The sequence below is a fragment of the Elaeis guineensis genome, chromosome 5, assembly GCF_000442705.2.
Source record: "Elaeis guineensis isolate ETL-2024a chromosome 5, EG11, whole genome shotgun sequence".
In the NCBI taxonomy this organism is placed as follows: domain Eukaryota; kingdom Viridiplantae; phylum Streptophyta; class Magnoliopsida; order Arecales; family Arecaceae; genus Elaeis; species Elaeis guineensis.
Genome location: NC_025997.2, coordinates 128,395,823 through 128,411,722, shown reverse-complemented (window position 1 = coordinate 128,411,722; position 15,900 = coordinate 128,395,823). Strand labels below are relative to the sequence as shown.

Sequence of the window (15,900 nt, the reverse complement as noted above, 5' to 3'; positions counted from 1 at the left end):
GAATCATTATTTCGTAGTTTTTGTAGCAGCCTTGCAGGTTTGCTTTTCCCTGCCAGAGCATTAGTTTCCTCATACAGCTTGCAGACTTTTTCAATTATGTAAAAATATCTGAGAGAATGGATACCAAAGTATTAGTTGCATTCAGTTGCAGCTGTCCTTTACCTATTTGGGAACCAAGGAGCTTATGTTATAGCCGAATGACCTCGGAAAATACAAATTCAAAGACAGTGAAGAGTAATATTCATAAAAATAAATTGATTTATGTTGTTTTGATATCATTGTTACTTTTACTATCTGCAATGGCACATTTGGACCGGTAGATACTTTAATATTTTTTTATTATCAGCCTATTTAATATCACAAGCTACTTTTTCTGATCCAGGATAAAGTTTTTAAAATTTTCTTCACCTGATTGCTTTTAAACTGTTGTTTTTTCCTGGGCAACTTTCAGATTTCTCCAGGGCCCTGAAACAGATCCAGCGACTGTTAGAAAAATAAGAGAAGCTATAGATAGCCAGACAGATGTGACTGTGCAGTTGATCAATTACACAAAAAGTGGTATGCTTATTTTTCTTTTATGATGTGAAGCATGAGGATCAATCTTGACTCTGACACTAATGATTGCATAGAGTTGAATGCAGATGCCTTTTTTTAAGTGAAAAAGGAAAGAGCCCGGGCTATCCCTACATTTTCTTTTTATGCAGTTCCATGCATTTCAACTTCTTGTTTTTTCACTCACACCGTTAATCATATATTAGAGAGGAGTACCTGTAGTTGCATTATGTATAAACTATATCGTATATTCATCATAAGGTGAGGGCTATGGTTTCTGGACATCTATTTACTATGAATACTGCTTCTCAAAGTGACTGACTGGCTTCATTACATAATTGCAATATTCTGAAGCTTTTTCAAGTTAGATGATTTCAGAGGTAGAAATTATTTCTCCAGACTCTTCATTGTAGCTGTAGAGACGTGATTGGAAAGAATGGATAATCTTTGCCATTAACTATCAGCATCACTTGATCTCTATGTGGTGCCACCTTCATTAGCCTTTACTAGGATCACTGTCAAGAAATGAAAACTTCATTACTACAGTTCAAAGTAGTGGTTGAAACATGATTAAGTCATGGTTGTTTAATTTCCTGTTTTCTGAACATTCCAGATCATAGTTCTATATCAATAATTGAGGATCAAGTAACCTTTACTGCTCAATCTTCCCTCTAGCAATGAATAGTGACTGTCTATTACTTGTATGCAGGTCCTTTACAAGAGCCACATACTTTGACTTTTGCATTATATTTGATGTTTTGAATTTAAATTTAACTATCTAGACTCTAGAGTCTACTATAGCCCTTCAGACTCTTTTTTCTCTCTCCTTTGCGTGCATTTGCAATTTTGCATGGAGTTTTGCTGCTTTGCCATCCTTGTTCAACATTTACGCATCTCCCAACCTCTTTAAACTTGTAGGAGTTCTTGAATTTGTTTCGTGAATGTTCTCCAGATTTGGAGGTGCCAATTGTAAAACTCTTTGTTCATGGTTGGTTCATTGCATCTTGTCATTAGACTCCATTGAGTTATTTAGGAGCCTAGAGCATATTTGGAAAACTCTGTACCTTCTCTTCTCTATATTTGAATCTTGGAAAAATTCTTTAATTGAACTGCAAAAATTGCTCGTTTGGCCGTTGAAAATTTTGTTTCACCCTTTGCTCTTCCTCATGATATGTTGTACAATTCATTATGTTGTCTGGCAATGCTCAGTTTGATCTCACGGCTTCACAGGTTATTGCTTGTGACAGCCTGTGCTTTATTGACAATGATCTTGTTGATTCAAGTAATTGAGTTATGTGTTGACAGCTGAATGTTGCTCATTTAGGTCTGAGACTTTGATGATGTTGCATATGCATGGTGCACAAACTTGAGTCAGGTATGGCCCTTATGGATTCCCTTGGGCCCAGAAGTGCATTATGCCACTTCATCCAGGCCAACTTGGCCCCTTAAGCTTAAAAAACTGATGATGATGCAACTTAAGCAAACTGAATAATATGCAGTACTGGCGTACTGGCATGAATCAGGTATATATCAGCATTATGTGACTACAATATAAATACAATATTTAAACAATTGATCGGATGTGACAAATTCATATGAGTTGTCCAGAGTGGGTAACTTTAAAATATTTTATTATTGTCATATATCTTGTCCCCTTTTGGATTTTCAAACCCTTGACCCTCTGTATCTTCCTATCATTGTCTTCACCAATGTCATAAACTCATGCTTGAAACAAGTCAATCTGTTTTGTACTTGTAATCTTTCTGGAAATAATAAATTTTCTATATGTCAAACCTCTTTGTCTGAATTGCTGTGATCTGTCAAAGAACGATGATAAAAAGTAGACATAATGGCCCTCTTTTACATTTGGCTTCGTTAGAAACAGACACCTTACATCCTCACGTTGCCCGTCTCTTCAAAGCATCATGCCGAATTGTCATGAATATAGCGATGAATTCCATTCACCATGAAGCAATTGAAACAATTATTCCTCTCCATGTGAAGCAATGAGGATTCTCCACCGAAAAGCTTCATCCCGGCTTAGTGAACCTCAATCCTCATAAATTTCACTGAAAGATCACATGAATGATTATCTTGATCAGTCTCGTTACCCTACAGAACAACCAATCTGAAATTTTGATTTAGAGGAATGTGATGTGTTTAATTTCCCTACATAAGTCCCCAAAAATGCTCCATCAATAATATAGTCTACATCAGATTCTCGATGTTTTATCTTTTGGTTCGACTGGTGCTTCTATTGTCCTGCATTTCCATGTCTGTCTCTGAGGATCAATTGATTTATCCCCATCTTGATGCATTTTAGCGTTCACTAGTAAGCTAATGTTATTTATTTATTCATTTTCCGTTTTTATGCTTTTGAGTCTGAATACCTTTTTAGTCTTTGGGTAACACTATGCAAAACAGATGAAACAGCTGCTGCAAATTCTAGATAAAATGAATACTACACTGCAGTTTGTCCTTAGTTGCCATTCGGTTTGTTATTCTTTCAAAGAACTCATCTTTAGCTCTCGCCCCTGCTTCCGAATCATCTCATTCCTTTGCTTATGCTGCTTCCCTGGCTACAACATCTAAAGAGCAAGTATCTGCCCTAAGACTGCTTCTATGTCTACTGCTACTCTTACTCCAGATCAGTCCTACCTCTTTGCATGCTTATCACACTCATCCCTTGCTTGTTTGGTCATAGGTCTTACAGTAAGTAGGGCTCGTTAAGTGTTATAGGTAAAGTAGTCTTGCCGTGTCTTTGTCTCTAGCCATTTCCCGCATAGGAAAGAGCTTCAGCCAAGTTCGTCAGGAGTCACCATTAATAGTTATAAATGGTGACAATACCTTTAGTAATCTATGCACTACTTTTACAATATGACATTAATTTTTGTTTTTTGTTTGTCTCAGGGAAGAAATTCTGGAATCTTTTTCATTTGCAACCAATGCGTGACCAGAAGGTACCAAGTAATGTTGTTCTCTTGGTTCGCAAGTTCCCTCCTCATTCAATGTGCTTTTGTTTATTGCTTCATACTTCGTATAATACTCTCAAACAGGGGGAAGTTCAGTACTTTATTGGGGTTCAGTTGGATGGTAGCGACTATGTTGAACCACTTCAGAACTGTATACCAGAGGCTACTGCAAAAGAAAATGCAAAGCTGGTCTGTGATCTCTTGCACTTGCAGGGTCATTCTAAAGTGTCTTCCAAAAGAGAGTCCAAAACAGTTTCATTTCTGAAAATTATTGCCTACTTAGAGATATAAAAGTATTCATGTCACACAGGATGAATCAATAAGCACAGACTAGATTGCCTTTCGTAGCTTTTTCACTTTTCCTGGACCTCATGTTCAAATTCTACTTTGATAAAATTGGCTTCTGCATGATACTTTTCAAGGTATCAAGTGAAAGAAGGGACACTGGAAATGTGCATATTTTCTTGTGGTGCAATCATTTAACTTTGAAATGATTTTTAGGAGTGTTTTGTGTATCTGTTTTGCAACTACAAAAAGAATTTAAAGTTGTTTTCTTTTGGCAATGAAGTTGTCCACTAGAAGTTATCTTGCTTTGGTTGTCAATATATGTTGTTAGTGGACGATTTGCTATTAATTTTTGACTCTCCTTATAAGATACTATAAGTTGTTTTTCTCCCATTCTGTTGAATGCCATAATTTGCAGTTTCGCTACCTTGGACATTTCAGGTGAAGGAAACTGCAGATGATGTTGATGAAGCTGTGAGAGAACTTCCAGATGGTAATTTGGTAAGCTCCAGATAATCTATATCTATTTGATTAAATTATTGTCTTTAATTCTGAGGTATGAATACTTACATATTATGTATAGAAACCTGAAGATCTATGGGCAAATCACTCAAAGGTTGTCCTGCCAAAGCCTCATGGAAGAGAGAATTCATCATGGAAGGCCATCCAGAAAGTATGACATACTTGAAACTTCAATACATCAGTATCAGCTTAGTGTTTTGGTTAACAAAGCCTATATTCTTGGTGTTCAAGAAATTATGCTTTTATGAAAGAAAATGATATATATTGAATACATGGAACAACTCGATGTAATTGTAACTCTGAAAAAAAGAATATAAACATATTGTGTTTCTGCAGAAGACAATGGTATTTTCTTTGAAATGTACACATGTAGCATTGTGTGACGTACATGAGTAATATACTTAAAAACCTGCTTTTACATTGTATGAAGAAAGGCTTTATGGTATTATTTGCTATTTCTCTACAGTAAGGAATATCTTTTTATTTCCTCATTACTGAAACCCTTCCTGTTGACCATAAAGGGTCGATGCTGATAAAATATTTGCACAAGTAAAGATACATGCTTTGGATGTGGCACTGTCTCTTCACTACTTAGTTCCAGTTATAACTAGCTAGGTGGACTCCACTAATTTAACAAACCTGTTGACACTAGATCTTGCAAATTGTAGTCAACATATTTCTAAACATACAGGTAAGTATATAATCCTTATCCTCCATTAGCATTATCTGATATGCCAAAGTCTTGTACAGTTGTACCGGTTAAATCATGTAGAAAAATAATTCCTGATAAACATATAATCCATTGCCTTCCTTCTGTTCTGATATATGGTGCTTGATAAAATTACATTTAAAGCATTGAGTTGTCATTGTTTTTGCTTCTTTTGTATTGTGTTAACCTTCTACTTTGAAACATGTGCACTTCAGATGATTAATCATTGTTTTGATTTTCCATCTCCGGGATTCTGTGTGGACATTGTTAATGCTTCTTGACTGCAATAAAATAATTGGATGGTGTATCTATGTTCCGGCTGGAGTTGCAGATTTATTATCTTAATCCTTTGAATGCTTAAGAACTTTACTATGGTGCAAGTCATTAGCAGATTATTCTGCAGGTTCTAGAGAGTGGGGAAAAGATAGGTTTGAAGCATTTTAGGCCGGTTAAACCCTTGGGGTCTGGTGATACTGGCAGGTAATGATATTTTCTTTTATATATATATATATTTCAGAATATTTGTTAACACTTAGACATTACGAGTTAATGTATATCAATAGTGTTCTTCATTTTTCCCTTTCACAAAGCCTATTGTTGAAACACTATGGTTACTTTGCCTCGTTGGATATCATTATCAATGAGTTGATTTAATGTTTGCTAGGTAATTTTAGAATAGCTAGAGACCTACAGTTTTCCGGCCTACCTGAAAAATTACAAAATTTACGTCTCATACTAATCAAGGGAACTAGGTATTCTAATGCCACATGACCTTGTGATTAAAGGACATGCAGTAGTTTACCTTATTTGCTTGGCTGTGCCTTTTCAGACTCTAGCTTAAAACAATCATTATGATCTCATTAAGTCAAGCAATTAACTTATTCACTTCTATATGGTAGCGTGCACTTGGTGGAGTTATTGGAAACAGGAGAATATTTTGCAATGAAGAGTATGGATAAAAATGCCATGCTTAATCGCAACAAGGTATGAAGATGGCTTCCTGTTTTAGAGTGTATTATCTCTGGAGAATACTGAATAGTCTGCAGTGTTATGATCATTTTAATCTTATGATCCATTATCACCAATTTAATTTCGATACATGCCCCTATTATTTGGACTTGGAAGGAACAAGCTTGTCCAACAGTTGAAGTCCTGTTTTTTTGCTGTATAGATTTCGTTAATGTTATGGGAGGGTCCTGCATGCTCTTGCTTATTCTGCAGGTTCCCACAGATGGTTTTTGCTTTCCACATCTATCTCCCTCCCTCTTCATCTATCTCCCTCCCTATTATTTGGTTGGTAGTCAAGCAACTAATCCTTTAATGCTCGACTTTTGACTTACGAATTTTAATTGGATGAGCAAGTGCCTTTTTTAATATAATTTTGAAAATTTTTGCCCTTTTTAATTATAATTTGAAACTTTTAGTTAAGTGGGGAGATAGTTGATGTTTTTATTGTTTAATTCAAAATTTTAATATGTATAATTTTAGTTTTGTCCACCATTTGTGAGTTTGGAAGTGCCGTTTGAGTTATGTTGCATTTCACCGTTGGAAGATTGCCAAGGTTGCAACTTTCAAAGACTGTCCACATTGGAACTCATGGATGGTTCCACAGACACTTCCCTTCATAACTCATTTGAGTTGAATAGTTATTCTACTGCAGTCTTTTGGGATGTGTCTACTGAATCAATAGTGCCAACCCCCCCCTTTTATATCTTTTCCTTTCACCTTTTCATTGCCCATACAAGGGGTGTGGATGCTGGTCAAGGGACATATAATACATATTGTATTTACATATGTATATCTTTGTGTTTTGCATCTACTAAGAGAGATTTGAGATGACATAAGTCATGATGCACTTTTTTCTGTTATATGAACCATCAATCTTTTGCTTCAGGTGCATAGAGCTTGTGCAGAAAGAGACATTCTTGATATGTTGGATCATCCTTTCCTTCCTACATTATATGCATCATTTCAGGTCTGTTACTACAATATTTATTGTTAGTAAATCTTCAAAATTTATTTTTTTAAAAAAATTGTTGGACCTTTATTCATTATTATGTCCTTGAGATTAAAGTACAACTGACTGCTGTTAATATCAAAATTAAGACTGTAAACTGAGGATCAATTATGGGAATGCTCCAGCAATGCAATGGATTTATTGTAGTATGCGGTAACCCAAATATATGCATGTTATAGGCCGTATTGGCACACCTATCATATGATACAGTTGTGTTGAATGTACTTGGAGAAGATGTACCATGTATAAAATGCTATAAAACATTTTGTACTTGGATATACATACAAAAAGAGCACCAACGACTGATAGTCGCTTAAAAGGATTGTTGAAAATGAGCAAAAAGACACATAATAATTGGAGAGAGGAGCACCAACTAGTTGGATCTAGGGGTGAAATGCATGCCCATTCTTGGACCAAGTGATGATTTGTTAGAAACATGGTTTGTTGTACTGACCTGTACTACTTCTCATATTGGGCATACTATATCGTACTGATAAGGTATCAGTACAATACTAATTTTTGATATGGCAAATGGGTCGCACAGGTCCGAACTAAGCGGAACTGCCCTGTGCCACCCAGTTTCATATTTTTGGAGGCGTACCATGATTGGGTGAGAGAAAAGGGTCTCTTAACCAGTTCGTACAATGTACATACCATACTACACCATGCCATATGTTAAGGTGCTAGCATGGTAGCCAGTACCAGTACAATAAACTTTGGAGACTCGGGAGGATGACATGCGACATTGCCATGAGGCTATCCCGAGCAGGTCTCAGGTCATGCAGGACAGAGATGGGATCGAGCAGTATGGCTCGACTCCCATGTTTGTCCATTCATGAGTAGCAGGCGCATACCCCAGGACATGGGGATGAGAAGATCTAAAAGCTCTCAAAGTCATCTAGAGGTCGAATGTCGAGTCAAGATGGAGATTGTTGAGTTTTGGTGCGTCGAATTTGACCCATAGCAGCAGAAAAGCTCAAAACAGAGAAATCTAAATGTGAAGAGCCCATGAAATGTGGTCCAGTGGGGCCTGCTGCGCATCCTGGGGGCCTATAGCATGCGACTGCAACGCGTGGGTGCGCGGACGCGCGGCGTAGGACGCGCGCGGGCGTGCGGTCCAGGCGCGCGCCCACATGGTGTGGCCTTGTGCACGGGAGTTTGGTGTGGTCTATTGTAGACCGCATGAGATGTCGCACGGCGAGCTCTGTGCGATTGGATGGCTGAGGCGCAATCGGGGTGGTGTTTTGCATGATTAAGCGGTCATGGGAGCTCGTGATCGTGATCAGACAGCGAGCAAAGGTGCACGATGTGATCGAACGACTGATGTGCACGATCGGATGGCTCATGTGGCTCTGCGGGCATGATCGGATGGTCAGAGATGATGAGTCTTGATGAAATTATGATTTCGATCCGGACTGGATTTTGGGCCTATAAAAGAGGTTTGAAAGGCTGTGGAGTAGAAGGGGAAGCAGCTTGGCATGAGCAGCTGCAGAGGCAGTCAAGAGTGTCCTGGAATGGTCGTGGGAATGACCGTGAGTGTAGGAACGTAGGCTGAGGCATGATGTACCGGCTGAGAGCATCATAGGAAGCATCCAGAGGCGTCAAGGATCCTGGCACGACAGGCCTGTGAGAGGATCTTTTTGGGGAATTTTGTGAGAGCTTTTGTGAGGATTGTGCTTCTTGTTGAGAGAGAGGTTGGTGTATGAGAGTTGAGAGTGTGTGATTTCCTCTTATTCTTGTTATTTTCTCTCATAGTGAAGTTTGTGTGCCCCGTGAAGGTAAGCCTTGGGCTGATCCATGTTTTTGATTGTGTTCTTTATTTTATCTCTTCTTTTTTTTTGTTGCGGTGTCGACATCGTCACCGACATTGAGATCCTGGGTGGGGGGATCCGTATTCCACACTCGTGAGAGATCTTTTCCCCAACAATTGGTATCAGAGCTGCAACAGACCTATATAATATAGGAGAAGTCTACTTTGTATTAATATGATTAATTTCTCAAGAAATTTGATATCAAAAGATGTGTAATACTTACTCACTTATCTGCTTTAAATTGGCTAGTCTTTTTCCCATCTTGATTAGTTAAAGTATTTTCAATCACCATAACTAGATTACCAGTCTCACTATTGTTTTTATGTGCACTATGATTCAAACAGTTTGTAAATCTTTTATTAAATGAACTCTTGTACTCTAAATAAACCTTACATGTAATGGTTTTCATATAATTCCATTCATACTTGTATATCTTTTATCTATCTTGTTGTTCAGCATTTTTTGAACGATCTCATGCATTCTTTCCTTCGTTCGTTCTTTAGTTCTGTTAAACTGCCATCTGCTGGTTGTTTCTGATAATATATGTCCAAAACTTGCGTATAGAAATTGTGTAAGTAATTTTGATTAGTATTTTGCAGACCAAAACACATATCTGCCTTATAATGGACTACTGCCCTGGTGGAGAGCTCTTTCTACTACTAGACAGGCAACCTCTGAAGGTCCTCAAGGAAGATGCTGTTAGGTAATTTTTTTCCTGCTGAACATGAGCATGTGATATTTGTTTAGGCATATTAGTGCTTATTTCGCAGAAGCTATAAGATAAAAGAAAGTCTGAAAGCATGGATAGGATTTTCATTTATACGAGGTGACAATTTATAGCCACTTATACAGACTGAATTTTTACCAGTATTCTTGAGCCATTGAGTTTAGATCAGTCTGTCACAGCCATGGTGATCATAGACTCATTCCCAAAGAAGATTTAGATACTTCAAAGTTACCTACCATTGCCAGGCTAACATTCACTATGTATTACATAACCTACCGCTTTTTTCATTTTTTTTGTTCATAGACAAGGCAACTATTCTTGCTTCTCTTTATCAACTCTTTTACAGCCTATTTGGATATATAGTCCATATCAAACCAATACCATTGCAGCCCAAATTTTGTGGGAGGGGATGAGTTTTCCCTCCTTCTTGTGGACCCATGTTCGCCATCTCGGCACTGCACTGCGTACAGGTGTGCAGAGTTGGTACATCTGGTATAGAGGCCGGTTTGGTGTATTCAGACTCAAGTGTGCCTTCTGTATTGAGTGTCGGTATGGTACAGGTATGGGTGGTATAAGCCAGTATGACAAACCTGGCCATAAACCAACTGGCCGACAATCTTGGATTTAGGTTAGGACTTGGGCGGGCCCTAAGAAGACCGCGGACTAGACAGGCCCACAAGCTTGCTTCCCGCAGGATATTTTTGCAAGTATATCCAAACATACCCTTAATAGGAAAATATTCTAATATGTGCCTGAGAGAGCATGCCTCTGATTTTTCTAGTTCATGACATGTCATAGTTCTATTAGTTTTACCTGTCATGGACTTGTGAAAATAAGACAGAATGCTTTTTTTTTTTTTATGAATCCTTTTGTTCATTGTTTCTTCTCTGAGTGAGAAGAAATAAACTTCATCGTTCATGTAGACAACCCTGTATTATGTACCATAGAAGTTCTGTACAGTAGAATACTATACAAATATAATTATCAGGCTTCTCTCTTCTTGCCTTTGAAACCAGTATGGCTACAAATATACATACTATCAGATATAGCTTTTTTTTTTAAAAACAAAAAAAAAAAAAATCAAGAAACACTTCAGTTACCTATGAATGATAATAATACTGAGTACTTGAATGCAGATTCTATGCTGCAGAAGTTATTGTAGCTCTGGAGTACCTTCACTGTCAAGGTAAGGACTAAGGAGTTATTGCCTAGAAACTTTCTGTTATATTCCATTAAGCAGAAAATGCATCCCAATATGAATTAGAATATTTAAATGTTTAAGTCCTAAATTTGTCTATATTTGTTCTGATTAGTCCATTAAATTGTAACCTCTGCCACTTCTATACTTTATTCATCCTCATTCACTGTCAATGAATGCTTGAATTGTGTATTCCAATTTTTTTTCATCTTTCTCAGTTAACATGTCTAATCAGTTGAAAATATTTAAAAAGAAAAGGAAAATACACTTGCTTTCCTATCAAATGCACAGAAACACCTGATGTTTGATTAGCAATTCTACAATGCATATTCCAGAGACTGGAGAAGACGGCTAGTTTCTAGCATTGTGGTTAGAAGCAGTATGAGCAAATTTTAGTGATATGCAAGATAAACTATAATTCCAACCTCTACATCCTGAAAACAATCGAGCATTATGTTTCTTAAATGAACTACTTTCCATATTTTTCAACACAAACCTATTAGATTTTTTTTTTCTCCCAATGCATTAAGGTGTTATCCTAATTTATTTGAACTCTAAGTCCTTTACCAACAAGCCTGGTTTCATCTTTGGACAAGACCAATAGAATCAAGGTCTGATCTACCAAAGTCTGAGAAACTTATTCAATTTACCTGACGTCAAACCTTGGAATTGCTATGAAATTCTCAAGCAAGGCAACTATGGTCAAGAGCAGAACGTTAATTGGCTGGCATAACGAACGACTATATTGCTTGCACGGTCATAGCAGTCAGTTAAAGAAGCATTAATCTTTTAACCAGAAATTGTCCAGAAATCTTCTTAGCATGTTAAACAACTGCACTGTTCTGCTTGCTTTTTGTGATTCATTTCATTTCTTCATGAAATTAATTGGTGGGTTTACTTTACCCCATATTTCTCTCTCAAAATAGAACAGTGCATTAAACAACCGACTCTTGTAAATAAGTTCCTCTAATTTGTAGGGTTCAGTAGCATCATCAACATTTTGACATTGCAACAAAATTAACCAAAAACTGAATGTATAAAATGCCCTTTTGTTTTCTCCATTATGCATGAAGCCAACAGATATGCTAAATGGGATGAGGAAAACTACCTTTGTTTATAAATTTGTAGATATCAATGTGCAACAATGCTGTCATAATTTCTATTATTTTGGAGTAGGCATGATATTGTGACATATTAGTCAAAAACTTAAAATATGATATTCTAAACTTAAGATAACTAGGATGGAAAATACTCATACTTTATCACTTAGTTATTTACCATGTTACATTAATTTAATCATTTTAGAATTAGAAACTTGTAGAATAAATTGTTGCAACAATCATCTTTATAAGTCCTGAAGCCTTGACTTACAGTAAACTTCATCATTGTTTTGATGGTTGAGACTGGCTGGTTGTCCTATTGGTACTTTTTCTTTCACATAAAATTTGAAATTTTTGGTGCATAGCAGTGCTTTATGCTGATGGTTGTTATAAAGGTGTATAAAATGTGCTACTTGAAGTTAACATTTAATTTACTTGTTAATGAAGCATGTAAATTACATGGTTACAAAATAAATTCAGCTTCTATCATGTGATGTTATGTTGTGATTCAAGTGAGGGCGTAATTAAGTTGAGTTGGTTCGAGTGTAAAACTATGACCAGAAGGTGTTCAATATCTTATTGTGCTAGGTTGCTCTTCTTTTCTTAACAATATACTTCTTCCTAGAATAACTATGACTTCGTTATAGTTATACAGATAGTTTAATTTGAATATATAGCTGATTGACCAGGTAAGAACCTTTCACCAAATTTATGTGGGGCCTGGTGATATTTTCTGACAGTACAGGTGTTTGCTTGCTGTAGGTATAATTTATCGAGATCTAAAGCCAGAAAATATCTTGCTTCAGAGGGATGGACATGTTTCTCTGACAGATTTTGATCTGTCATGTTTGACATCTTGCAAGCCACAGGTGTTAAACATATCTGATGACATTTTATATTTGAACTGTCCTTTTTCTGTGCTCAAGATAAAATTAACATCCAACCATTATATTCTTTAGGCATGTTGATAATATATGTTAGTCTTGCATGCTCCAATTAATAGTTAGTGATCTTATGCTCACCAACGCATTTCATCCTTTAATTGGAAGAGACATCTTTATTTTTGTTTCATTATGCGAAAATAAGACTTTGTTCAGAGAGACAGAGATCAGAAACCTGCTGTGTCATATTCTTGCATAGCTGCAACTCCTGCAGATTGAGGAATTCATATTCTCAAATGATTAATTGAATGCTTTTTTTTCTTATATTGTGACATGATATATTGTTTGATTACAGAAGCCGTGTGCCTCTCCAAGTCTGGCTCCTTTTTCCATGTTGGATATAATTGCCAAAGAAATATTGATTATAGATTTATGTCATTGCTCGAATATATACTTAGAACAGTTGAATATTTTAATGTATTACCACTATTCAATATCTTCTATGAATCATTGACTGTGATGTGACTGTTCTTGAAGCCTGCATTTATTGATTGGCTTCTGCAAGCTAACTGGCCGATCATTCTTTTCTAGCTTTTGTTTCCAAACTCTCAATACAAGAAAAAGAAGCCCAAAGGAATAATCCCTCCAATTTTCGTAGCCGAACCAATGCGAGCGTCAAATTCTTTTGTTGGGACTGAAGAGTATATTGCACCGGTATGTTCTTTCATTACAACTCAGGCTAAATTTTACGTTGTTAATTGTTTTTTTTTTTTAATGCTTGCTGTAATATATGTATGATTAATTTGGCTTGTTGGAATCGGTTAAAGCTGAATCAGGCTAAGTTGATGACTCTTTAGAAACAACTGAAATGCGTATGCCTTTTGATCTATTGACTCTTCCAAGAAAATGAGTCACCTTGTCTTCTACAGTTTTAGTGCAATTATTCCCTAACTTCTCTCTCTGCCTGTGTGTCATTGGTATTATTTTAGGATATGACTAAATAGGTATGTGTTATGTAGTCGTATCACAACGGTTCATATACAGATTGGAGTATACACACGATCTGAACATAATAATAATATTAAAATGTGAATTGCTGAAGGACTAGTTCTGCAAATAATCATTCGCTTTCTCCATTTATTTCTGTCAGTCCTTTATTAAGTTATTGCTCTTAAATGGTTTTAGATACTCAAGATTTAATTTCTGATCACTCTAGAAGCTTAAATTTTGAGAATTCAATTTACAAGACACGGATCTTCACATGTTTGTGAACTGCTCCATTCAATGTGCATCATTCTCTTTTTAGATGACACAAGAATCTTAAATTATATGGAATTTTTTCTCTTCTCTTTGATAAAAAATAAATAAAGGAATTAGAGGAAACAAGAAAGGATGAAGGCAAAGTATCACGAGTATTCCTACATTATTATATAAGAATTAAGGTTTGCTTTACCAATATCGGAGGGCATACCGATCAGAAATCAGTTCGGCATGGTATGGGTCCGTACCAGGCTGTTCTAGGGTGTACTAAAATAAGAAGAGCAAGAGTGGAAGAGGGAGAGGAAGAAAGAGAGAGAGGGAGGGAGAGAGAGGCCGGGAGAGAGGGCTCCATCACCGTTGAGGGGCGAGAGATAGAGAGAAGGCTCCAACAGCCCCCCTCATTGTCATCTTTTGGCGGGGGGGGGGGGGGTTGGGGGGGGAGGACATATTTGGTTGGTCGGCGATGATGACAGAGGGGAATTAGGGTTTCAAAGGGGGAGGGACAAACAAAGTGAGCAGTGAATGGAGCGAAGATGAGGTGCTTGAACCTTCGCTCCTTTTATATTGAAACGAACCCTCAAACCATGCTGGTGACCAATTGGTCCACTTTGGTACACCCCGAACCGGCCGGTTCAGCATAGTTCGACAAACCATGATGAGAATCCTTACTTCCATTTCTTGTGTTCTTTATTTTGGATTTTTTTTTCCTGATCAGCTACCTTATATTCCTTAGTGTCTTGGAAGAGCCTTAAGTACACATTGGAATTTCCTATCAACTGACATAATTCCGAGTTGTTCAATATTCACCTTCTAGAGCACCTTACCTTTTCACCCCCTGTCATAATACTTATCCTTCTTTTCCCCCTCAACATCAGATCTACATTGAATATAAAGGTAGCATTCAACCCATATTTTACATCACTAATACATTTTTCTGATTGATCATCTAAACAATAATAGTCTAATCAAATCCTGCCATGTTACATCCAGAGAATTAAACCTCCCGTATCTTTCACCCGTCTTCTAAAGCTTCGAAACCAAGACATGGTCTATCCATCATGACCATTCCATATGTATTTTTTTTATTTGGACTAAGTTTCTTTAAGTCATTTTTTTACTTATGCATTTTCTTTAAGTTTCTCTTTTTCATGAATATAGTTTATGTGTTACATCCTCGGTTCATTTATCCTTACTGAAATTGAGGAGCACGAATTTTTGTTCAATGTGAATGATTCACATGTGTCTAAAAAGAAAAAGCATAATATATGCTTATTTTAATGGCTTATGGCTTTGCATGTGTAACATACTGTTACACACAATCACATATAAAGCATCAATCCTTGAAACATAGAATCATATACATCCAGGGTTTTAAGTTCTCTGTGTTGTGCCATGCCATGTGTGGCCTGTATGCATCAATATGTCCAACAAACCTCCCTGCCAGGACTTAGGGATCAATATTGATGGTCATATGAGGTTTTGTTGGCAAATTTGCTTGTTGCTTGTTGGATATGAGATTTTGAGGATAAAAAGTGATAGACAAGTTCTCTCCAAAAAAAAGAAAAAGAAAAAAGGAAAAAGTTATTGACAAGGTGGCAATGAATCTCTTTGTAATTCATCCTTTTCTGTTAAGTTGGTTTATTATCTAGCAAATTTATTGCCATGACATACTGGGTAAGGAGCAGCAGGAGCAAGGTTCAAGCCAAAGGTAAGTTAACCAACCTTGTGACATTGCCTTAGACTACAAGAATCTACTTGTCCCACCAAAATGAAGACATGGTCTTCAAGGCGAAATACACAGGCTACTTGCTGAGTCTTGCATAGCAAACTGAGCAGCCAAATAATGGCTCCTCTTAGATATTAGAA

At 36.8% G+C, this 15,900-nt stretch overlaps 1 protein-coding gene across 3 annotated transcripts in view; it reads left to right on the top strand.

Annotated features, from left to right (window-relative positions):
* Positions 1–15,900, top strand: part of LOC105045774 (phototropin-1A) — a 32,896-nt gene that overhangs the window by 7,537 nt on the left and 9,459 nt on the right. For 2 of the 3 annotated variants that reach the window (XM_010924171.4, XM_010924169.4), the window contains exons 8-19: positions 452–558; positions 3,463–3,512; positions 3,609–3,713; positions 4,251–4,310; positions 4,393–4,482; positions 5,432–5,520; positions 5,940–6,024; positions 6,935–7,015; positions 9,468–9,571; positions 10,732–10,781; positions 12,656–12,762; positions 13,366–13,488. In XM_010924171.4, coding sequence (XP_010922473.1) covers positions 452–558; positions 3,463–3,512; positions 3,609–3,713; positions 4,251–4,310; positions 4,393–4,482; positions 5,432–5,520; positions 5,940–6,024; positions 6,935–7,015; positions 9,468–9,571; positions 10,732–10,781; positions 12,656–12,762; positions 13,366–13,488 — 1,051 coding nt within the window. The remainder of the gene's footprint in view (positions 1–451; positions 559–3,462; positions 3,513–3,608; positions 3,714–4,250; positions 4,311–4,392; positions 4,483–5,431; positions 5,521–5,939; positions 6,025–6,934; positions 7,016–9,467; positions 9,572–10,731; positions 10,782–12,655; positions 12,763–13,365; positions 13,489–15,900) is intronic. The other variant, XM_010924170.4, reaches the window with a different exon arrangement.